The 23,858-nt window shown below is 43.2% G+C and overlaps 2 protein-coding genes across 2 annotated transcripts in view; both read left to right on the forward strand.

The window, feature by feature from the left end:
• LOC112074636 (ubiquilin-4) overlaps window positions 1-3,523 on the forward strand; it is a 12,582-nt gene extending 9,059 nt beyond the window's left edge. The window contains exons 8-11 of the mRNA XM_024141766.2: window positions 246-329; window positions 502-617; window positions 2,527-2,740; window positions 3,267-3,523. Of these exons, the coding sequence (XP_023997534.1) occupies window positions 246-329; window positions 502-617; window positions 2,527-2,740; window positions 3,267-3,419 (567 nt within the window). The 3' untranslated portion in view covers window positions 3,420-3,523. The remainder of the gene's footprint in view (window positions 1-245; window positions 330-501; window positions 618-2,526; window positions 2,741-3,266) is intronic.
• A 2,069-nt stretch (window positions 3,524-5,592) lies between these two features.
• LOC112074637 (ras-related protein Rab-25-like) lies at window positions 5,593-8,487 on the forward strand. The gene is made up of 5 exons (XM_024141767.2): window positions 5,593-5,897; window positions 6,756-6,951; window positions 7,187-7,380; window positions 7,857-7,937; window positions 8,098-8,487. Exons 1-5 carry the CDS (start codon window positions 5,864-5,866, stop codon window positions 8,223-8,225), a joined length of 633 nt encoding a protein of 210 aa, XP_023997535.1. The 5' UTR covers window positions 5,593-5,863; the 3' UTR covers window positions 8,226-8,487.
• The last annotated feature ends 15,371 nt before the right edge of the window (window positions 8,488-23,858 follow it).

A 23,858-nucleotide genomic window follows, 5' to 3' on the forward strand; every position in this document is an offset into this window, starting at 1 on the left:
TAGGTGTCTAGAACAGATCCAGCTGGCAGTGCTTTACCATTAGGTGTCTAGAACAGATGCAGCTGGCAGTGCTTTACCTCTAGTTATCTCCATGTAGATAGACAGATGTGAGGAAGAGGGTGAACACTGGGAAAGCAGCTGGTGAACGACAGGACCCTGACCTTCTGTTTCTCTCTCTCTCCTGTCTTTCTTTCTTCCCCCCCCCGCTCTCTCTCTGTCTTTCTCACATTCTGTGTCTCCCCCAGGTGTTGATGAATAACCCTCTGTTGGCTGGAAACCCCCAGCTGCAGGAACAGTTCAGGAGCCAGCTGCCCGTCTTCCTGCAGCAGGTACACACACACACACAGCCGTATTTTCCTCAAACTGAGAGAGAGTTGAACCTGTCCCAAGGACCTGATTGGATTGCTTGAGACTGGATGGACCCTAAACGGATGATTTGGGGATTGTTTTAGAATGTTAATTGATTCATTGTTAGTTTGATTGTCTGATGTTGTTGTTTAGATGCAGAACCCAGAGGCTCTTTCTGTGATGACCAACCCCCGGGCCATGCAGGCTCTCCTCCAGATACAACAGGGCCTACAGACACTGCAGACAGAGGCACCGGGACTCATGCCAAGGTACACACTGACACACATGCACACCGGTGTTCTCCACAAGTACAGAGAGTAGCCAGCCAGTCGCCCCCCCCAGCCCAGCCAGTCGCTCCCAGCTCCTTTTCGCCCAAAGAGGTCTATTTGGTGTCTTCTGGTACATTCTAATGCCTTGACTCCATCTGAAATACACAGCTAAATGATTCAATAGTTCAATACCGCCCAGATTGGAAACATAAGTTGTGGTATTGTGTAGAAAGACATGACTTTACAATTTAAATGACTGAAAATGAACGAATTCAGTGTGTTAGTTGTTTTGGATATCGTCAAAGAGAGAACATCAAGCCTTTTTTAACTCTTGAGATTAAAGTCTTATTTACAGTTTTACTGCAAGATATGAATTGCCACAATGTTTGTTCCTTAAATAATGTATTAAAACTGAAGTAAGTAGCCCACATTATCTTGAAAAATTATTTCAAGGTTACATTTTTTCCCCACGTTTTCGCTCTCAAAATCAAARTTTTTTAAAATAGAGAAACAAGCAAAATTGGATGTTGTAAGTGCACAACAATGCTTAAACCACATCAGGAGACTACATTTGAGGTCTGGGGAAAAATCTGAGAAATTTAGATTTTTGGGTGTAATTGCCCTTTAATTCCAGTTGGCACCTAGCATGAGGCTGTTAAGCTATGTCTTTGTAGCACACGTGATCGTAGAGTTTGCGAAACAAATACCCACTACATTGATGAAAATAATCATGATAGCATTCTGCCAGATGCACAGGCTACATTGTAGTTAAGATGTAATTGAGACGATTTTTGGGAAAGCCTTTCCATCTACCAAAAGACTGTGTTTATTAGCATCATGGCTAACGGCTACGCAGTGGTGGACCATGTACCGCACAAAACGGGGAGTTCTCGTTGCCTCTTCAGGAAATATGAATCGCTGATCCATTGTGTTCGTGTCTTATGATAAACTTGGCCAAATTAATACATTTGTTTGATTCCCTACTGAAGGTCCCAAAAAATTATATTTTGTTGTATTCCGTTTTAATACCAGGATTCCGTTTGGGCCCGAAACCTAGGAAATCCTTTGGTTTACTTGTTCCGATGTGACACCATGGGCATATAACCATGCTGCCGCATTTATAAATGGCAAAGAGATATAGGAGATCGACTTTATTCAGTCAGTTCGACACCTTTCATAAACTAGTCAACACTTGCTGTTCAGTTGTCAATCAACTATGCACCACGACTCCACTTGGCTGGCTACATGAAATAAAATAAATGAATGTGTCAGAAAACAATAATTAGGCTAAGTCGTGGCTTTCGACTAATCATTACCACTTACATTACATGCGACGTGTGCAAGTTCACGAGCACGATGCGCTCTCTCTCTCTCCCTCCATGTATATAAATTAGACAGCAACCAGAGATCTGCATATAATGACGAGATGCTCATGTCTCCGCGCTAACAATTGGAGTCGTTCTGATGGCAGGCGACAAGCTTGGGTCCAAAATAAGCCCATAGAAACGCATTGGGCTTATTTTGGATGAATTTTGGCGGAAGTGAAACCTCTCCCTTTGCCTCTTCCTCTATGCTGCGTTCCTCTGTCATCTCTTTGTGACTGAACTGACAGGCACCTATCCTCTCAACAGATCGCTAGAAGATGCGTATTGTTCATTCTAGTGGGAGATGGCTCGACGAACTAGCAAATGTAAACTTTTAATTAAAATATGAAGTGGAAAATGTAGCCAGTTGAAAATGAGTCTAACCGGTTGTTTGGCCGACAGCCGGCGCTTATGGAAAACAATGACACACACACACACACACCCAACCACACGACCTGGAGAAAGTGTTAAAATGGGAAATAAAGAGTTGTTTGAGTAGTAGATACTCTGTTACGCAATCTCCCCCTAACCCCTTGGTCTCCCAGTTTGGCACCAGGTGGACTGCCAGGAGGTCTCCCTGGAGGTCTACCAGGGGGACTACTGGGCGGATTACCAGGTGGAATACCCACAACTCCCCTGTCCACGGGAGGGGGTGTGGCTCCAGAGAACCCTGCCTCTTCGCCGAGTGCTGGGGAAAACCCAGCCCAGCAACTGATGATGCAGCAGATGCTCCAAATGTTCGCAGGAGGGAATTCCTCGGTACGTACCACACACACACACACACCTACCTGTCTTCCCTGTTTTACTGTGATTGTACTGGTTGATTGATTCATTGATGGTTAGTTGACTGATTGACTGCTGTTTTGGACCCTCTCTCTACCGCACCTGCTGTCTCTAACTCTGAATGATCGGCTTTGAAAAGCCAATTGACATTGACATTTACTCCTGAGGTGCTGACCTGTTGCACCCTCTGTGATTATTATTATCTGACCCTGTTGGTCATCTATGAACGTTTGAACATCTTGGCCATGTACTGTTATAATCTCCACCCGGCACAGCCAGAAGAGGACTGGCCACCGCTCAAAGCCTGGTTACTCTCTAGGTTTCTTCCTAGGTTCCTGCCTTTTTAGGGAGTTTTTCCTAGCCACTGTGCTTCTACAGCTGCATTGCTTGCTGTTTGGGGTTTTAGGCTGGGTTTCTGTACAGCACTTTGTGACATCGGCTTATGTAAAAAGGGCTTTATAAATACATTTGATTGAGAGAGTTTTGACTGGTCCCCCTACAGAGCCAGACCCCGGAGGTGCAGTTCCAGCAGCAGCTGGAGCAGCTGGGTGCTATGGGCTTCATCAACCGAGAGGCCAACCTGCAGGCCCTGATCGCTACCGGAGGAGATGTCAACGCTGCCATCGAGAGACTGCTGGGCTCWCAGCCCTCATAAAGACACACTCACTCAGTCACATCGATACAGACACATGCATACATACTATCCACCTCTGCAGCAAGGGGAACTCACACGCATATACATTGTCTACAGAGAACCAAGAGAGAAGAAATTAACCATCCAAAAAAGACACAGACGAAACCCGGTCAGGACATGTACCATTCTAAACATCCACCGCAGTCTCCTGTCAGATCATTCCCTAACCATGGCTCCCTTACCCTCTGGTTTTAGCCTCGTCCATAGAGCTCTGCTCAGCAGGACCAGACTGACTGGATCATTTCCTCAACAGAGGGGTGCCCGGTGAAGGGAGGGGGGTGAGCGAGAACAGCACAGATTTGCCTCCCTCCAAACCCTCTCCAAAACAGAATTTCTTTACTCTACCAGAATCACTAATCCCTCTTCCTCTTTAATAAAGCTGTGTTTATTCCAGGGGTAGACCACCCTGGTCCTGGAGAGCTGCAGGCACTTCATGTTTTTGATTTAACTGACCTGGATGACCAGGGGTGTTGAGTTTAGGCAGTCACTGAACTGATCAATTAGCTCAGTTGGTCAAGTGTGGTGCCTAGTTGGGGCAAAATCCTGCACTACCTGAGGCACTCCAGGAACAGGGTTGCCTACCCCTGGTTTATTCAATGGGTTGGAGGGTTCGTAGTGCGGCAGATAGAAATGCATTGCATAAAGCTCTTTATGAAACTTCATAACGCATTCCAGGGATTTGTTTCCTGTATTTGTTGCATTTCTAGCTGCAATGTGTTTGTAACCTTCCACCCTTTGACTAAGCCCCTGGTTGCAGGGTAAGGTATATGAAGACCGGAGGAAGAGAATCACAAAACAGAACTTCCTCAATTTCACACGGATATCAGTTAAGCCTGCCCGAAGCCCTTTCTATTTATTGCTAAAAGAACCCCCACACTTCCCTAAAATAAGCCAAATAGTCATTCCAGATAGAGATTTCCTATCTCCACTCAGCTGTGAGTTGTTCCCTGAAGGTAGGATTGCTGTGCTTTTTTGTCTTCAACAAAACATTTAACACCAACCACTCTTATCAAATGGATCGATTTGATCAAACCCTGGCTAGTCAAATCAAATGAGTCTGCCATTGGTGGTCTAGATTGACTTCACACACCGGCGTGTCACAAGATTGAGAACTGTCATGATAATGGTTATTAAAAAGACAGGAGTTCTGAGGAAGAAGACAGACAAGACAGACAGATTTCCTTTTCATTTTAATCTGATTCATTATGTATTTTAATTTGATGTGTAAGTAGTACATATAGAATCTGTTTTGTCTCATTAAAAAATAAAAATAAATCTTACTGGAAAATGTATGAATAAAATTTAATGAAAAAAAAGCTTTCCATTTTTGGTATGMTGTGGCAATGAAGTTCTAGCTTTTTGCTTTTTCTGAGAATCTCAGCATTGTAGTTGTGGTAACCTTGGCAATGGCTTCTATAGCTGTGCTTTGTCTGTTGGCCTCAGCTTACATCTATCACCCAATTCAACATGTTGGAACTAACCTTTAACAGTACTGTACTACAAAATAAAACAAAGTTGGTCAATAAGAACCCTCTAAGTGTGTCCGTCCTGACTTGTAGGAAAAATATAATTATACCAGTGTTGGGGTCTATTCCATTTCAATTCCAGGCAATTCATGAAGTATACTGAAATTCCAATGCTTTTCAATTAGGAAAATGTGGAAATGAAATGTACAATATTTACTGTCATTTTTTTATCGCCTCATATGGTGGGAAAGGGAACTTRTTTTATTTATTCTAAAGTGGTTCCATTGGAATGAATGGCCGCCTTTTAGATGACTTATTCTGGAATTAGTGAAACATTTTTGTCACYTTAACAGTTTAATAATACATTTACCTGGTAGCCTGGAGGCTACTTGGTATAATACTGTAATTTATCTTCCACAAATGCTAACCTGAGGGGGAACCCAAAAGTTATCTTAGATCAGTGTTGTTTTGGGGAAATTTAATCCTYTTCGCCATAGCACTGGCTCACTGCCATACACTGAAGATGCACCTGTCAGACGAGATGAAGAGGGTTGAGTCTATTCTCTTGTGATGACTGGCTGTTAATGCTAGTGGTTCTACCTGTTACACCTGCTCTTACCTCACCTTTCCTCCCTCCCCCTCTGCCTCTCCCATGTGTCAGCTGAGCCACAGAGGGATCGGCAGTAGCAGGGATCGTCTAACCACAAACGAACTGCCCCTATCTACAGATAAAGGAAGAGTGTTAGCCCTAACATTTTCTCTTCATTCATTTTCGCTGTCTTTCCACCCTGGCTCCTTGGGAGAGAAGAGAGTAGCTTGTCTGCTGTTCTCTCGTTCTCTCGTTCTGTCCTCCCTGTCCTGGGATCTAATGCAGTAACAGCCCTAGGATATTGACTGAAACAGGTGGAGGATCCCGCCAGGGCTCAACACAGACACAGTATGGGTGACGAAAGCTACAACTTTGTCTTCAAAGGTGAGTGTTTTGTTTGTCAAAGAATCTGATTCTATAAGAGAAAAAATCCCCCATTCTCTGGTTTGCGCACAAAGCCTTTGGGCTTAGCTTAGGGGTGCAAATGTTAGAGTGTGAGAGAGAAGTTTGATCTTTGGTGTTGTTTAATACTTTTAGGGAAGAGAGGTGACATGGAAAGCAGGAAGTAGCTTCCTGGGCAAGGCAGAGAACCAATGTGACAAGGAAAGCAGGAAGTAGCTTCCTGGGCATGGCAGAGAACCAATGTGACCTTTGACCTAAAAGAGGGTTATATTGACTACTGTGGCTTATTTGTTTTTGTAATAGGTTTTTGTCACCTTACTGACAATATGCACTTGTGGAGAATAAGGTTTAACAGTGTCAAGAGTAATTACTGTATTTTCATAGTTTCCAATCCGGGCTAGGCATGCACCTCTTTGACACCAAGTCTGGTGATGTTAGGTAGGGTAGTGGGTACACGTGATGTGTCAGAATGATGCTAGAGCAGGGTGAAGTGGGGTTGAGAGAAGTAACAGTTCCTTACTCTGTTTTATGTAGCAGAGAGTCATGCTACCTCATATGGTACAGGAGGTTGGTGGAACCTTAACTGGGGAGGACGGGCTCGTGGTAAAGGCTAAAGCGGAATAGGTGGAATGGGATCAAATATGGTGTGTTTCCATGTGTTTGATGCCATTCCATTTGCTCCATTCGAGCCATTATGATGAGCCGTCCTCCCCTCAGCAGCCTCCTGTGCTACAGTTATACCTGAAACATCTAACATTGCACCTAAGTCATGATTCTTTTCACCATTGAGAAATGCAGTATTGATATATTACACTTGATAATATGTCTGTCATCCTTTAGTGGTTCTGATTGGTGAGTCTGGTGTTGGGAAGAGCAACCTGCTGTCACGCTTCACCAAGAATGAGTTTAACCATGACAGCCGCACCACCATCGGAGTGGAGTTCAGCACCCGCACTGTTCAGCTGGATACCGTCACCATCAAGGCTCAGATCTGGGACACGGCAGGGCTGGAGAGATACAGAGCCATCACCTCAGCGTGGGTACACACACACACACACACACACACACACACACACACATACACTCCTTGTACACAATACACACAGGAATACAGAGATCTACAGAGCCAATCACCTCAGAATGAATAGATACACACAGATATTTGCAAACACATGTATGCAAACCCACCCACCAAGTGAACATATTTCTCTGACTCCACTCGTCTGATTCTCTCTCTGTCTCTGTCTCTCTCTGTGTGTGTGTGTTTCCAGGTACTACAGAGGGGCAGTGGGTGCTCTCCTGGTGTATGACATCACCAAGCACCTAACCTATGAGAGTGTGGAACGTTGGCTGAAGGAGCTGTACGATCACGCTGACCCTCACATCCTGGTCATGCTGGTTGGCAACAAGAGTGACCTGGAGACCCTGAGGACCGTGCCCACCGTGGAGGCCAAGGAATTTGCAGGTGATCATTTACTTAGTTAGCAGTTACTTACTAGTTACAGTAGTTTCAGTTAATCTTGGTTAACCCAGAACAAAAATCTTGGGTAATTTGGTTAAGTGCAGAATCTGTCCACGAGAGATTAGTTACCAGTTATCTACTACTTGCTTACCAGTTACCAGTCAGCAGTTAGTTAGCAGTTAGTTACCAGTTAACTTAATAGTTACTTACTAATTGCCAGGTATTTATCAGTTACCAGTTACTTAGTTACCAGTTAGACAAGTGTGCAATATGCAGTCAATGACAGTTCTAAAGTGACAGAATATTGCAACAATTTTCATATTGTTTTTTCATAGTATAGCATATACATTTCTGACAGTAATGCGAAACAATTACCAGCTTTGCACCAATGACAAGTAATTCTATGGTTGGTTCTTCYTGGCATGATTGAGTATGATGTATGTGAGAATATACTCAACAAGGTATTCGTTCTCACGCAGAAAAGAAGGGCATCTTGTTTATGGAGACGTCAGCTCTGGATTCTACCAACGTTGAAGCTGCTTTCCAGGAAGTTCTCACAGGTTCTTATTATGTTGCTCTTGMGCTTCATACCTTTATCTACAAAACGTTAGACAACAGCATGTCATGTGAATCTCTATTATTCTTCTGTGTGCACTTTTCTGCCYTGCACCTTTTATGTGATGTGTGTGTTCATGACGTGAACATTTCTGTTACCCCCAGCGATCCACAAAAAGGTGGCCAGTCGAGAGGTGACCCGCGGGTCAATCAGTGCCGTGACCCTGTCCAGTGCTACTGGAACGGCTAGCGAAGTCCAGGAGGAACGTAGGACCTGCTGCAAGAACCTCTGACCGGTTCTGACTAGCTCTGACCGGTTCTGACTAGCTCTGACCGGTTCTGACGGTTCTTTCCGGTATTAAACAGAATCTTCCTACTCTGCCCTCATTCAGGATTAAGGGAGTCTATGTTGATGACTACAGGAGGCATAGCTGTGGGAAGTAGGGGTGCTGAGGGTGCTGCAGCACCCACCTGAAAATGAAAGTGCACTGGGCCTTTACTGGTATTGTATTAGAAGACCCATATACATTCTGCCACCCCCCCACACACCACCCCACCGTCGGCAAAAATATCGCAGCACCCCAACCACCGAACATCTTCCCACATCTATGACAGGAGGGCTGTCTGAACCAAAGACCAGGCAGTCCACAAGACACAGGCCACATTTACACTTTGTCAATAAATACACTATTGGTGTCACCTATATTCTCCCTGTTTGGCGAAAGGTTGCAGACCACTTGAAAATATTGGTGTGGAAAGTTTTTTTTATTTTTATGCTTGTTATGTATTATCTACCAAATAAGTCTTGTTGGGGTCTATTTGAAAGGAGGAACTGCATTATTTTTGGATATTCATCATGTGCATGTATTGTTTGTAACCAAGATGAAAAAACTGAATGAGGTTTTGTGTTGACTAAATGGGAACACTTGTAAAGGTTTTAACTTAAGTTAATGAATAGTATGTGTGGCTCGGAGACTGGTTCGAGACCAAGTAGAAAAGTAACTTGATTCATGAATTTGAAATATTGACGTTTGATATTACAACAACTATGCACTGTATCTAATCTTTTGTAGACATGTCTTTTATGACAAACTTGTATCATTAATCTTTGTGATAGAAAAAATGCTTAGAGATTTCGGAGTTCATTCACTATTAATTTGCTATTCTCCTGTAGAGGGCAGTGTTGTTTTAAATACATATATGGTGTCTCCAAAATACACAGTTGAAAGTGATGTCTCCGTATCAGATATCTAACTTTACCTCACACATATATAAGCAGTAGTTTATGAAGAGCACACACACAGGAYTTTCAATCTTAGAATTAAACTGCCCTAAATGGATGGCGTCATCTATAATTGAGTCAGTCTGGGTGTGGTGCTTATGTGAGTGTTTGTGTGGGTCATGGKGTGTATCATCCTCTCAACAACAAAAACACTCCCACACATAGCCTATACCTGTCTCTTTCCCACTCACACATGGACACACACAGTCAGAGTGGACAGCCGTGCAGCCTATGCGCTTCTATAGAGATGATTGACAGGTWAGTGCTGTCACATGACAGATGAGAACCCCTGAGGTGGCTACCTGTCTGCTTCTGGGGCACGTCTACAGATGACATTACCACGACACCATTCTAATGGAGTGAGGGATTCCATCTCACACCCATAGAAAAAAGCCTAAACAAACCTGGTTTTGGATCAAGCATTTTGAGTGTGGGCATGTGAACATGTCTGTATAAAAGTGTCTGTAGCCATAGAGAATGATAGAGTCCTCTAGTGGCCAAAAGGCCATTTTAGCATGGGCTGCACCATTGAGAGCTTCCACCATTTTAATGTAGTCAGCTGGATGAGACTTCCAACTTCATTGGCTGATCCCTCCTGGTGACCCTGTTGAAGTCATGTCCAACCAGGTCATCAGGAAGGATTGTGAAGAAGGAAACAATCGTGAAGAAGAAAATTGACTAATTCAAAATGGAGATGGCCTCAATGGCGCTGCCCATGCTGTCACAGTCGCTGTAATGGCACAGATACAAAGAGGAGTCCACTATCAATCTATGGTCTGTAGCTCATCTGTGGACCATGGTATAAATTCATTTTTTATGTAGCTCAGCCAAGGGAGTATAAATCTCCACTATTGGTGGTTAGTGACATTCATGACAGATACTGCTCTGTCTCTGTTTCACAGATGTCTACAGAGAACCTTTACTGTGTGTGTGTGTGTGTGTGTGTGTGTGTGTGTGTGTGTGTGTGTGTGTGTGTGTGTGTGTGTCTCTCCAACTGGAAATGATCACATAGGTTTCATTACAATTATTTTATGAAAGCAAAATACTGAGGTTTCTGCACAGGGCAGTAAATGTTTAATAATTTCCTGTGAATTATGATATTGTTATAGACAGGGGGAAAACATATGGTTTGATAATCGGGGCAGGCTGAGCTGGATCTACAGGTTGAGGAGATTGATCTTGAAGTCCGTAAATCTCAGTTTGCTTCAAATAAAGGTGAGGGAGATCATGAAAAAACATATCAAGACCTATTGCACTGTGGAGTGGGATAGGAAAGCTCTCAGGCAGCATGAGATTTGTTACTCTACGGTACTCTGTGCATTTGACCGAATTCCCCAAATGCTTCCCAGATTTTCTTGTCTGACTGCGGTTTGACCCCTAGCTATGGAAGGTAAGTTGGAAAGTGGTCTTAGTGAGCGTGGGTATATGGCCATTATGCCTAGCCTGTAAAACCCMGTGTAAACCTTGGGATTCATTAATGGCGAATGGTTGAGTACCACGGAGCCTTTAAAACACCAACACTGGTCCTATGTCTCCCCGTTTCAGTTTTGATGTGAGTAGTTGCTATCCGTCCACTCCGCTCTACGCTCGATTGGCGTCTGATTAACGTGAGGATTTACAATTGTCGCACCCCACCTGTGTTTTATCGCGACCCCTACGACCTCTGCATTCACCCTGATCCTTGACCGCAGAGAGCATGGACCTCTCCCCAACCCCAGTGGGGAATCTATCTAATGGAATCCACTGGTGCCCTGTAAAGGGATGGATGACTAAAATGATGGATGTCAATCTCTCYCTCGCTCTCTTTCTCTCTATAACTCTCGCTCTCTCTCTCACTCTTTCTCTTTCTCTCTGCACTATACTGCACTATGTTGCACCTAGACCTAGGTACAAGATATAATCTGGTGGAGACCCTTCTGGTAACTACAGTATCCACAGACAGAATGCAGCCATCAGATATCTCTCCAGCCTATCCAGCAGTGTTTACTGTAAGGTTAACCATGAAGTGATTAGCATATTAGCTGTGTTTATGGTTCATCTGGTGTTACAGTTCAGCCTAGGGACAGATCAGCCTGGCTCCTGAGGTTGGACAGGGAGTTTGGTAAATTTGTCCTCCTGTCTGAAATGTTCAAAGAGGCACTCTGTGACCGATCAGGTTTCAAACTGGGTCATTGGCACTGGCATAAGAATGTTACCCTGCTGAACTCTAACTCAATCCTCATTTCACAGGCAAGGTTACTTACTCATGGTTCAACTCCAGGCCAGGGAAGCTTTGTTCCATTCCATCCTCCTCCCCTCCATACCCTCCTACCTCTGTATGGAGAGCTGACTAGTGGTGCTAGCTCTAATCAGACATGTATTGATCAGACTGGCTGGGACGAGGGCGGAGCATTAGGTTTACAGTCAAGGAGGTCTAAATATTCTTTAGGGCTGTGGAGTGTGTGTGTGTGTGTGTGTGTGTGTGTGTGTGTGTGTGTGTGTGTGTGTGTGTGTGTGTGTGTGTGTGTGTGTGTGTGTGTGTGTGTGTGTGTGTGTGTGTGTGTGTGTGTGTGTGTGTGTGTGTGTGTGTGTGTGTGTGTGTGTGTGTGTGTGTGTGTTCCTAAAATGTTTGTTCTTGTTCTACGTAATTTTGGCTGGCAGTGTCTGACTGTCCATTTGTGGATACATTTGATACATTTCTCGTAAAGGAAAAGCAAGTGTAAATTACACATTTCAGAAGCATTTTTAAACCTCAAATACAATAAAAGTTTAAAAGTTCTCCTAAACCAGGGTGTTCATATTAAGATCCAACATCTGTAGAGATTACTATAGATCTTCCACTATATACTGCATGGCTACATTCTACTGACCTCTACATGTGTAAGGAAGGCTATCTCTCTGTGTTGGACTATGTCATTTACAGTATACATTATATAGCCTACTATGTGTGTGTGAGCTCTCCAGGGGTGTGTGCTCAGTCCCCTCCTGTACTCCCTGTTCACACACGACTGCATGGCCAGGCACGACTCCAACACCATCATTGAGTTTGCAGACGACAAAACAGAGGCAGCCTATAGGGAGGAGGTCAGAGACCTGGCCGGGTGGTGCCAGAATAACAACCTATCCCTCAACGTAACCAAGGCTAAGGAGATTATTGTGGACTACAGGAAAAGGAGGACCGAGCACGCCCCCATTCTCATCGACGGGGCTGTAGTGGAGCAGGTTTAGAGTTTCAAGTTCCTTGGTGTCCACATCAACAATAAACTAGAATGGTCCAAACACACCAAGACAGTCGTGAAGAGGGCACGACAAAGCCTATTCCCCCTCAGGAAACTAAAAAGATTTGGCATGGGTCCTGAGATCCTCAAAAGGATCTGCAACATCGAGAGCATCCTGACTGGTTGCATCACTGCCTGGTATGGCATTTGCTCGGCTTCTGACCGCAAGSCACTACAGAGGGTAGTGTGTACGGCCCAGTACATCACTGGGGCTAAGCTGCCTGCCATCCAAGACCTCTACACCAGGCGGTGTCAGAGGAAGGTCATAAAAATTGTCAAAGACCCCAGTCACCCCAGTCATAGACTGTTCTCTCTACTACCGCATGGCAAGCGGTACCGGAGTGCAAAGTCTAGGACAAAAAGGCTTCTCAACAGTTTTTTGCCCCAAAGCCATAAGACTCCTGAACAGGTAATCAAATGGCTACCTGGACTATTTGCATTGTGTGCCCCCCCAACCCCTCTTTTTACGCTGCTGCTACTCTCTGTTTATCATATATGCGTAGTCCCTTTAACTATACATTCATGTACATACTACCTCAATTGGGCCGACCAACCAGTGCTCCCGCACATTGGCTAACCGGGCTATCTGCATTGTGTCCCACCCAACACCTGACAACCCCTCTTTTACGCTACTGCTACTCTCTGTTCATCATATATGCATAGTCACTTTTACCATATCTACATGTACATACTACCTCAATCAGCCTGACTAACCGGTGTCTGTATGTAGCCTCGCTWCTTTTATAGCCTCGCTACAGTATATAGCCTGTCTTTTTAGTGTTTATTTCTTTACTTACCTATTGTTGACCTAATACCTTTTTTGCACTATTGGTTAGAGCCTGTAAGTAAGCATTTCACTGTAAGGTCTACCTACACCTGTTGTATTCGGTGCACATGACAAATAAACTTTGATTTAATTTGATTTGATTTGTGGGTGTGTGTGTGTGTGTCAAATCAAATGCTATTGTCATAAACACATATTTAGCAGATCTTATTGCGGGTGTAGCGAAATGCTTGTGTATAGTGTAGCGAAATCCTTGTGTATCGTGTTTACCCACATGTAATGCACCTGTGATGTGGAATCTCATTCCAAGTTCCCCCGCTGAAGATTTACCATTGGAATGACTCCAATGTCTGTATTTGTTGAAAAACATATCCCACATTTCATTGACTAACGGCATCACATAAACACATGATCCAGTGGCCTGCAGATCATTCAGGTGGCCTTAATGATTGTTGACGTAGCATTTCAAGCCTCTCGACCAGGAGATGTCAAGTGGGTCTGGATTACTATAGGAAGTACATACAGTATATGGATCGAACCTAGAAGTGACCTCTTCGAGCAGAACAGAAATCCCCAAGAATGAAAAGAAAGAAATGAAGAACTATCAAAACGAGCAATGTCAGAGTCTGGACTATATATACTGAACAAAAATATAAACTTAACATGTAAATTGTAGGTCCCTTGTCTCATGAGCTGAAGTAAAAGATCCCAGAAATGTTCCATACTCAATTTTCTATTCCTCCCTTTAGGTGAGCATTTCTCCTTTTGCCAAGATAATCCATCCACCTGACAAGTGTGGCATATCAAGATTAAACAGCATGATCATTACACAGGTGCACCCTGTGCTGGGGACAATAAAAGGCCACTAAAATGTGCAGTTCTGTCAGACAACACAATACCATGCAATTGGCATGCTGACTGCAGGAATGTCTACCAGAGCTGTTGCCAGAGAATGTAATGTTAATGTCTCTATCATAAGCCGCCTCTAACGTTGTTTTAGAGAATTTATCTGTACGACCAATCGGCCACACAACCGCAGACCACGTGTAACCACGCCAGCCCAGGACTTCCACATCTGCTTCTTCACCTGCGGGATCGTCTGAAATCAGCCACCCAGGCAGCTGATGAAACTGAGGAGTATTTCTGTCTGTAATAAAAGCCCTTTTGTGGTGAAAAACTTATTCTGATTAGCTGGGCKTGGCTCCCCAGTGGGTGGGTCTATGCCCTCCCTGGCACACCCATGGCTGTGCCCCTGCCCAGTCATGTGAAATCCATAGATTATCTCCTAATTTATTTATTTTAAATTGACTGACTTCCTTATATGAACTGTAAATCAGTAAAATCGTTGAAATTGTTGCATGTTGCATTTGTATTTTTGTTGAGTATATACAGTATCAGTCAAAAGCTTAACAACACATACTCATTCAAGGGTTTTTCTTTATTTTACTATTTTCTACATTGCAGAATAATAGTGAAGACATCAAAATTCTGAAATAACACATGAAATCATGTAGTAACCAAAAAAGTATTAAACAAATCAAAATATATTTTATATTTGAGATTCTTCAAATAGCCACCCTTTGCCTTGGTGACAGCTTTGCACACTCTTGGCATTCTCTCAACCAGCTTCATGAGGTAGTCACCTGGAATGCATTTCAATTAACAGGTGTGCCTTCTTAAAAGTTCATTTGTGGAATTTCTTTCCTTCTTAATGCGTTTGAGCCAATCAGTTGTGTTGTGACAAGGTAGAGGGGGTACACAGAAGATAGCCCTATTTGGTAAAATATCAAGTCCATATTATGGCAAGAACAGCTCAAATAAGCAAAGAGAAACGACAGTCCATCATTACTTTAAGACATGAAGGCCAGTCAATGCAGAACATTTAAAGAACTGTGAAAGTTTCTTCAAGTGCTATGATGAAACTGGCTCTCATGATGACCGCCACAGCAATGGAAGACCCAGAGTTACATCTGCTGCAGAGGATAAGTTKATTAGAGTTACCAGCCTCGGAAATTGCAGTCCAAATAAATGCTTCACAGAGTTCAAGTAACAGACACATCTCAACATCAACTGTTCAGAGGAGACTGTGTGAATCAGGCCTTCACYGTCGAATTGCTACAAAGAAACCACTCCTAAAGGACACCAATAATAAGAAGAGACTTGCTTGGACCAAGAAACACGAGCAATGGACATTAGACTGGTGTAAATCTGTCCATTGGTCTGATGAGTCCAAATTTGAGTTTTTGGTACCAACCGCTGTGTCTTTGTGAGATGCAGAGTAGGTGAACGGATGATCTCTACCTGTGTAGTTCCCAACGTGAAGCATGGAGGTGTGTGGTGTAGGGGTGCTTTTCTGGTGACACTGTCAGTGATTTATTTAGAATTCAAGACACACTTAACCAGCATGGCTACCACAGCATTCTGCAGCGATACGCCATCCCATCTGGTTTGCGCTTAGTGGGACTATCATTTGTTTTTTCTGCAGCATTGAAGGTCCCCAAGAACACAGTGGCCTCCATCATTCCTAAATTTAACAAGTTTAGAACCACCAAGACTCTTCCTAGAGCTGGCCTCCCGGCCAAATTGAACAATCGGGGGAGAAAGGCCTTGGTCAGGGAGGTGACAAAGAACCTGATGGTCAATCTGATAGTGCTCCAGAGTTCCACTGTGGAGATGGGAGAACCTTCCAGAAGAACAACTATCTCTGCAGCATTCCACCAATCAGGCCTTTATGGTAGAGTGGCCAGACGGCTCAGGACCTTAAACTGGTGGTTCACCTTCCAACAGGACAATGACCCTAAGCACACAGCCAAGACAATGCAGAAGGAGCTCCGGGACAAGTCTCTGAATGTCCTTGAGTGGCCCAGCCAGAGCCCGGACTTGAACCCGATCGAACATCCCTGGAGAGACCTGAAAATAGCTATGCAGAGATGCTCCCCATCCAACCTGACAGAGCTTGAGCTGATCTGCAGAGAAGAATGGGAGAAAGTCCCCAAATACAGGAGCTTTCAATTGAGTTCATGAGCAGATATTTCCATCTTTGTTATTTCCTCCGTCTCTCTCTCTCTCTCTCTGCCGTTGTTCCGTGGAGCTGGACAGAGACACGCTAATACATTAAGTCACTGGGAGATACTCTGGTTGTGTCCCAAATTACACCCTGTTACCTTTAAAGTTCACTACTTTTGACCAGTGTCCATAGGAGGGCTCTGGTTAAAAGTAGTGCACTATATAGGGAATAGGGTGCCATTTGGGACATACATTCTCTGAGGACGCTGGATGTTGAGATGTTGCTGTAACTATGGGCCTCCATACTAAATAACTGTGGTGTATCTGTGCAGTGTTTTACTGTCTGGATCGATGTATGCCTTTGGTTAGTCCTGTGATTGTCCAGTGTTTTACTGTCTGGATCGATGTATGCCTTTGGTTAGTCCTGTGAATTTTCTAGTGTTTACTGTCATGGATCGATGTATGCCTTTGTTAGTCTTGATTGTCACAGTTTTTACTGTTGGATCGATGTATGCCTTTGGTTAGTCCTGTGATGTCCATGTTTACTGTCTGGATCGATGTATGCCTTTGGTTAGTCCTGTGATTGTCCAGTGTTTTAACTGTCCTGGATCCGTTGTATGCCTTTGGTTTAGTCTGTGATTGTCCATGTTTTACTGTCTGATCGATGTATGCCTTTTGGTTAGTCCTGATGTCCAGTGTTTTACTGCTGGATCGATGTATGCCTTTGTTAGTCCTGTGATTGTCCAACGTTTACTGTCTGGATCGATGTATGCCTTTGGTTAGTCCTGTGATTGTCCAGTGTTTTTACTGTCTGGATCGATGTATGCCTGTTATCCTGTATTGTCTGTTTTTATTCTACAGTTGCTTCTTGGCTAAAAGATCGTCAGGGGATGATATCTTGGTTTCTCTGTTATGGAAAAGATGCTTTTTGTTTGGTATCCATTATTATTATATTGACAGATCGGCCTTATATTTGTGTGAAGTGTGAAATACTCTCATGATATGCCAAGTATATTAATGAATTAAAAAATACAGTATGTATTGCCTGTTTGGGGTTTAGGCTGGGTTTCTGTACAGCACTTGAGACGTCAGCTGATGTAAGAAGGGTTTTATAAAACAAATTTGGTTGATTAAACCCAAACACTGTATTGTATTATTTGGAGTGTGGCAGATCCAACTAGACCATTCCATTTAAATGCCACTCTCTTCCTGATTAATCTGTCCCAGGGCCACGGAATGTGAGAAAACACATGTTATGTCCTCCTCCAAAAAGAGGGAGGCTGGAACAGAGTGGACAGGAAAGTTGAACTGGGTTCACACACCACCAAAACTATTTATATTCTGACTGTGAGTGTAACTGTGAGAGGTGTGTGTGTGTGTGTGTGTGTGTGTGTGTGTGGTGTGTGTGTGTGTGTGTGTGTGTGTGTGGCGTGCGTGCGTGCGGCGTGCGTGCGTGCGTGCGTGCGTGCGTGCGTGCGTGCGTGGCGTGCGTGCGTGCGTGCGTGCGTGCGTGCGTGCGTGCGTGCGTGCGTGCGTGCGTGCGTGTGTGTGAGAAATAGAGAGACAGTTGTGTACTTGAAATACATGCGTTAGTACATGCACATGTGATGATGATGGTGATGATTCCAACACACCACACACTTGCCCTTCCCTAGTGTGATGTTATGGTCCAACAACATGTCTGCCTGACATATGTGGTTTCCTTCTGACACAGTGAAGCCAGGGATGCATCTAACAAATACCTGCCCCTGGAGGAATGGAGTGAGGATGTGAAATAATTTATACACATATTTAAACACAGGCTCATCCAAAGACAACAGCCTGGGCAGCCTCCATAGACTCACAGTGGATGGAATGAATCACAGTGAGGAGGCAGGGATTTCCCCCTTTTTAAGGCTGGATGTGATCACAGTGTCCTATATACCCCATTAGATCACACCACTTCTCTGCTCTTTCTCCCTCTCTCCCTCCCTCTCCTTCTCTCTCTTTCTGTGTGTGTACGTACGGGTCTTTAGATTAACAAGAGCACCTGGCTCAGTCACGACTTGACCAATAAATTCAAATAGCCTACAACAGATAACACAGACACACCCTGCATATGGCGCCTACACCCCAATAAAGTTGTGGGAAAGGAGATTAAACAACATTGCAACAGGTGCTTCCAACAGGTGCTTTKAAAATGTTTATAACACAATGCATGAGCAGTGGAGTAAATCTTCACTCTCAGAGAGAGAGAGAATGCTAGAAAGGAGGTAGGTGGAGGGGAGGGAGACAGAAGCCCCGTTTACACCRGGTGCTAGCATGCGTCCCTTGTCCTGATCTTGTCCACATTCTGATTGTGCCCACATTTTTAGACAGGTGTAGACGATTAAAAGATGCATCTTCCTGACCACCTTCGGAGGTAGTCTCATTGTGTCTGGATATCAATCAAGTGTAAACAGATCTGGATGGTCAAACCACTTAAAGCATCATTATACACGCTTATTAATACACACTTGTACATGTGTAAAATAGCACAAATATAGAGAAGCATGCAGCTGCAGATTATGTGGGTTGACACCGCTTGGTCTATGAATCTCAAACGCCTGGTCTGTGAATCTCAAAGCGCAGATGGTATGTGCTCGCGCAACCCTTACTCAAGCCGTAACATAGTAGACGTTTTCTTGTGTCCTTCTGTTTTGTATGATATATTATGTTTCTGTGATATGTATGAATTTGTAATTATCCCTCCAATCCGCATGATATATTATGMTCTGTGATATGTATGAATTTGTAACTATCCCTCCAATTCGTATGATATGGTTACATCCACCGATCCGTATGATAAATTACGAATTCCAATTACTATTATATGTTACGAATTTTCATACTTGTTAATGCCCTACTTGTAAATTTTTTGGGTTAAAAATCTATACAACCAAGCTAAACCAAACTTCAGCTGTCACCTTAATAAATTGGCTACACTAGCTATCTAGCTAGCTCTCTGTCACCATTCCACATCCTGTCTCAGCTCACATGTCTCACAGCGTCTGTGTCCTGAGAAGGTATCTGCTGAAGCCAGACCCTATTGCAAATATAATCTACCAAATTATTATTATTATTATACCAGCCTCTAAAATCATTGACAGGTAGCTTGATGAAAGGTATCAATAATTGTCTTAAAATAAATACATACATATTATTTTGAATAAATATCTAAAATAATTTGGATAGCCTACATGGAGGCACCAGGAAATATGGTCAAAATGCAGACACAGTGGACAGATAAGATACACATTTTAACAGGATGTGTAAACGGACAAACCTTGATCAGATAGTGATTGGAACATAATGATCAGATGACAAAACCCACATGTTGGAGCAGAGTGTTAACAAGGCTAGAGAGACAGCGAGGGAGTTGAGAGGAAGGAGAGTAGCCTACTACAGCAGTGAGAGGTAGACTATTGTGGAGGAGACAAGACTCATTCCGAACCCATCGCACAACTACGCTGCGCTAGAGTCGATCTCGCTGCGGGTGAACGACTTGAGCGGCAGGAGCTGAATTTGCATGAAGACGGACTATTGCTGTTGATAAATTGACGGACTAGACGGACTATTACTGTTGATAAATTGACGAAAACCAGGATGTATTTTGGTAAGTAGGTACTTCTACAGTAGGAAATTATCAGAATGCATTTAGGTAGCCTAAATATATATATATATATATATATTTGTTTTTACGGAAACGGGTTATACAAATTAAAATGTATGTCCCAAGTCTAATCGATATTGTTTTTATGGCTCAGTAGCTTAAATGCGCAGATAGTTTCTTCATTTAAAACGTGTCAGGTAAAGATGCGCTCTTTGAGGGCGTGTGAAACACAGAAATAGCCTGTTGCCCATCCGGAAAAGTTGTTAAGTCTGCCTTTATGTTTTGTTTTCTTTATATATTCCAAGCACTTGATGTAGCCTAATGTTTCATGAAAGGTTTTACAACATTTATTATTGTGTAATGCAGTATAATATAGCCTAATCAAGTCCCAGTGGGCAAAACGTTAGTTGACAAATCCAACCYAATGTAAATCAAAACTAGACATTGAACTGACGTCTGTGCCCAGGGCGGTATGTTTATGTTTATGTTGACTTAGCCTACACATTGTCCCAGAGATCGGGCACAACTCTTACCACTTCCTGTCTGAATGTCTCCATGGCCTCAAGGCAATCTGCTGGCATTTCACTGTGTTTTCATTCATGATCTTTACTGTAATAATGATACTCCTGTTTCCTCACCTCAGAACTCTATGTGGTAATAAAGCGTGACTATGATCTCTACGGTCATGCCTGATCTGCTACATAATACAGTCTACAGTCCACAGTCTATCTGCTTCCCAAATGGTACCTTATTCTGTACATAGTGCACTGCTTTTGACCAGAGCCCTATGGGAGTGATCAATGGGATTTATTACAAATAATAGAATGCATTTGCCTCTCTGCATGTCTCTCAGCCACAGGGAATGTTAATACTATCTATACAGTTTCCATTGCAGGGCTATACTCTATACAGACAGCGAGAGACAGAGAGAGAGACAGAGAGAGAGAGAGGGACTGAGAGAGAGACAGAGAGAGAGACAGACAGCGAGAGAGATAGAGACTGAGACAAAGAGAGAGACTGAGAGAGACACATAGAGAGAGAGAGGGACTGAGAGAGAGACAGACAGCGAGAGAGATAGAGACTGAGACAAAGAGAAGACTAGAGAGCACATAGAGAGAGAGAGGGACTGAGAGAGAGACAGAGAGAGAGACAGACACGAGAGAGATAGAGACTGAGACAAAGAGAGAGACTGAGAGAGACACATAGAGAGAGAGAGGGACTGGAGAGAGACACACAGCGAAGAGATAGAGCTGAGACAAAGAGAGAGACTGAGAGAGACACATAGAGAGAGAGAGGGACTGAGAGAGAGACAGACAGCGAGAGAGATAGAGACTGAGACAAAGAGAGAGACTGAGAGAGACACATAAGAGAGAGAGGGACTGAGAGAGAGACAGACAGCGAGAGAGATAGAGACTGAGACAAAGAGAGAGACTGAGAGAAGACACATAGAGAGAGAGAGGGACTGAGAGAGAGACAGACAGCGAGAGAGATAGAGACTGAGACAAAGAGAGAGACTGAAGAGACACATAGAGAGAGAGAAAGACAGAGAGCGACAGAGAGAAACAGAGACACACAGTGAGAGAGAGAGAGAGACAGAGAGAGAGAAACCAAGACAGACAGAGAGAGAGAGTATTTATGTTGATAAATTATTTTTTATTTCCCTTTTTTGTACTTTAWCTATTTGCACATAGTATTCTTTTGGAAGTTTTGTCGGTGTAATGTTTACTGTTAATTTGGATTGTTTATTTCACTTTAGTTTATTATCTACTTCACTTGCTTTGCGATGTTAACATATGTTTCCCATTCCAATAAAGCCCTTAATTTGAAATCGAATTGAATTGAGAGAGAGAGCTGTGAACTATCTGAGAGAAAAGGCAAGAAGGGCCTTCTATGCCATCAAAAGGAACATAAAATTTGACATACTAATTGTGACCGACCGCCTTGATTCGGTCTTATGTAGCAAAATATGAAATTGTGTTTTTTACATTGGATAAAAGCAGAGACACAGAGTTACAAAATGGTATATCATACACTGCATTTGAGGAACAATGGGAAAGTAATTCTGCTTTGAAATTCGATAAACTTGTAAACTCACTTTTGAGAAAATGGCCTTTGAATYTTTTGGTACCTACTGTAGAGCTCTTCTTTGTCTACACCCATTCAGCATCGTTCACACCCTCTTAAGCTTTATCCCCAACCATCTCTTTAAGGGTTGATCCGAGCATTCTGTCCTAACAACAGCAGTCAAGCACCCAAGCTAACTGGCTAACATTGGCTAGCTTGCTAGCTACTTCCAGACACAAATGAGAGAACAGCTCACTGACRATTTTACTAGCCCTAGCAGAGCTGGTTAGGCTGTTTTTATGTTATCCAGAGCGTACACTTTTTTTGCCAACGTTTACTGACACCGGCCATATTCAACGGGTGTTGAGCGTTTGTAAATTTGTCAGTTATTCTGCGGAGTAGATAGCCAGAGCGAATTTACCAGCTACTTCTATCAACAGTTGTCGCAGTGACATTCTATTGAAATGGTTACTTGCGTAGTGGAGTCTTTTGTTATGATATGTAGCTAGTTAGCTAGGTAAGCAATGAACCATAATCCCAATTTATGACGTTACTACCCTACATGAATCTGCAAGTAGCTAACCAACCAGGTTCAATGTTAGCTAGCTAACATTAGGCTATAACTAGCAAAGCACATGGCTCTGAGATATGAATATTAAGATGATACACGTAACGTTAGCTAGCTAGCTAGCTAACAGTACACTTTAACTTACACTTTAACACTTTAACTTGAAATGAAAATGACTTTCTGTCAAAGTTAGAAATGTGTAATATCTGAAAATGTAGCTAGCTAGACTATCTTACTCGTATACAGCTTACTCGCTTCTCCCTGTCACGGATGCCATGGTTGCCCTTAGTTTGAAGATGTAATCCGGAGACAGGTGTTTTTTCCATCTCCTTAGCTATCATACTCGAATTCCACTGATTTCAAAACTCGGGCCTCCAGAAAGTGGAGAGCAACACTTACGCACTTCTACTAAGCATTTTTTAAGCCGCGTTAGACAGGATTACCAACACATACTGACCAGCTCAAATAGACAGAAGCGTGCTATATGGCAGACCAATCCYAACTCATCCCTCGGCATGTCCAGCCCACTTATTATCTCAGCCAATCATGGCTAGCGGGAAGGTTGCTCGCTTTTTCTGTGGTTAAACCAACTGGCTCGTAATTTAACAATCGTATTCGTATTTAGAGATGGCATACAAGTTTGTTATTAAGACACATGAAAGTTCACATGTTCCAGAAGGCATTTCTGCCAAAAAAAAACACATTTTGATAAAACAAAAAAGTTTAAGTTTAAATGGCTCTCATGTGAAGTAGTGACCATGACATACGCCTAGTTTCCTGAAACGAGTCACAAGTAGGATCTGGCTAAAAATACAATATAGAACCCATTGCCCTTTATGGTTGTGAGGTCTGGGGTCCACTCACCTACCAAGATTTCATAAAATGGGACAAACATTTTTTGACCCTAAACAGAGAATACTCTCTCAAGAGAGAGAGAGACAGGGACAGGGACAGGGACAGGGACAGGGACAGGGACAGGGACAGGGACAGAGAAAACACATGCACAAACACACACTCACACACATACACACATACACTTGTAGGGTAATCAGGTCTAATGGTTGTGCAGCAGGGTGTGCGTGGGCCTCTGATTGTTACGATTATATATTCTGGTTCTGAATTAAACTGTAATCAGGCTCTGTAGAAATGCAAAAACTAAAAAAATCGCTCCATAATCAGGAACTCAGCCACACAAACAAAGCTAATCACAGAGGAAGACACATCAATGAGTTTATGTCCTTGCGTGTGAATGTCAGTAAACCTGTGATTGACCCCCTCTCCCTCACCCTCTTTTTTTAACGAGAAAAATCTGTTTAGAATTTACTTGATCACTG

Source organism: Salvelinus sp. IW2-2015, unplaced genomic scaffold, assembly GCF_002910315.2.
Source record: "Salvelinus sp. IW2-2015 unplaced genomic scaffold, ASM291031v2 Un_scaffold2732, whole genome shotgun sequence".
NCBI classification, from domain to species: domain Eukaryota; kingdom Metazoa; phylum Chordata; class Actinopteri; order Salmoniformes; family Salmonidae; genus Salvelinus; species Salvelinus sp. IW2-2015.

Coding starts and splice junctions, on each gene's coding strand:
- LOC112074637 (XM_024141767.2), top strand. CDS start 5,864: ATGGGTGACGAAAGCTACAACTTTGTCTTCAAAG. Junction 7,381..7,856: donor GGAGGCCAAGGAATTTGCAG/GTGATCATTTAC, acceptor GTTCTCACGCAG/AAAAGAAGGGCATCTTGTTT. Junction 7,938..8,097: donor TTTCCAGGAAGTTCTCACAG/GTTCTTATTATG, acceptor TGTTACCCCCAG/CGATCCACAAAAAGGTGGCC.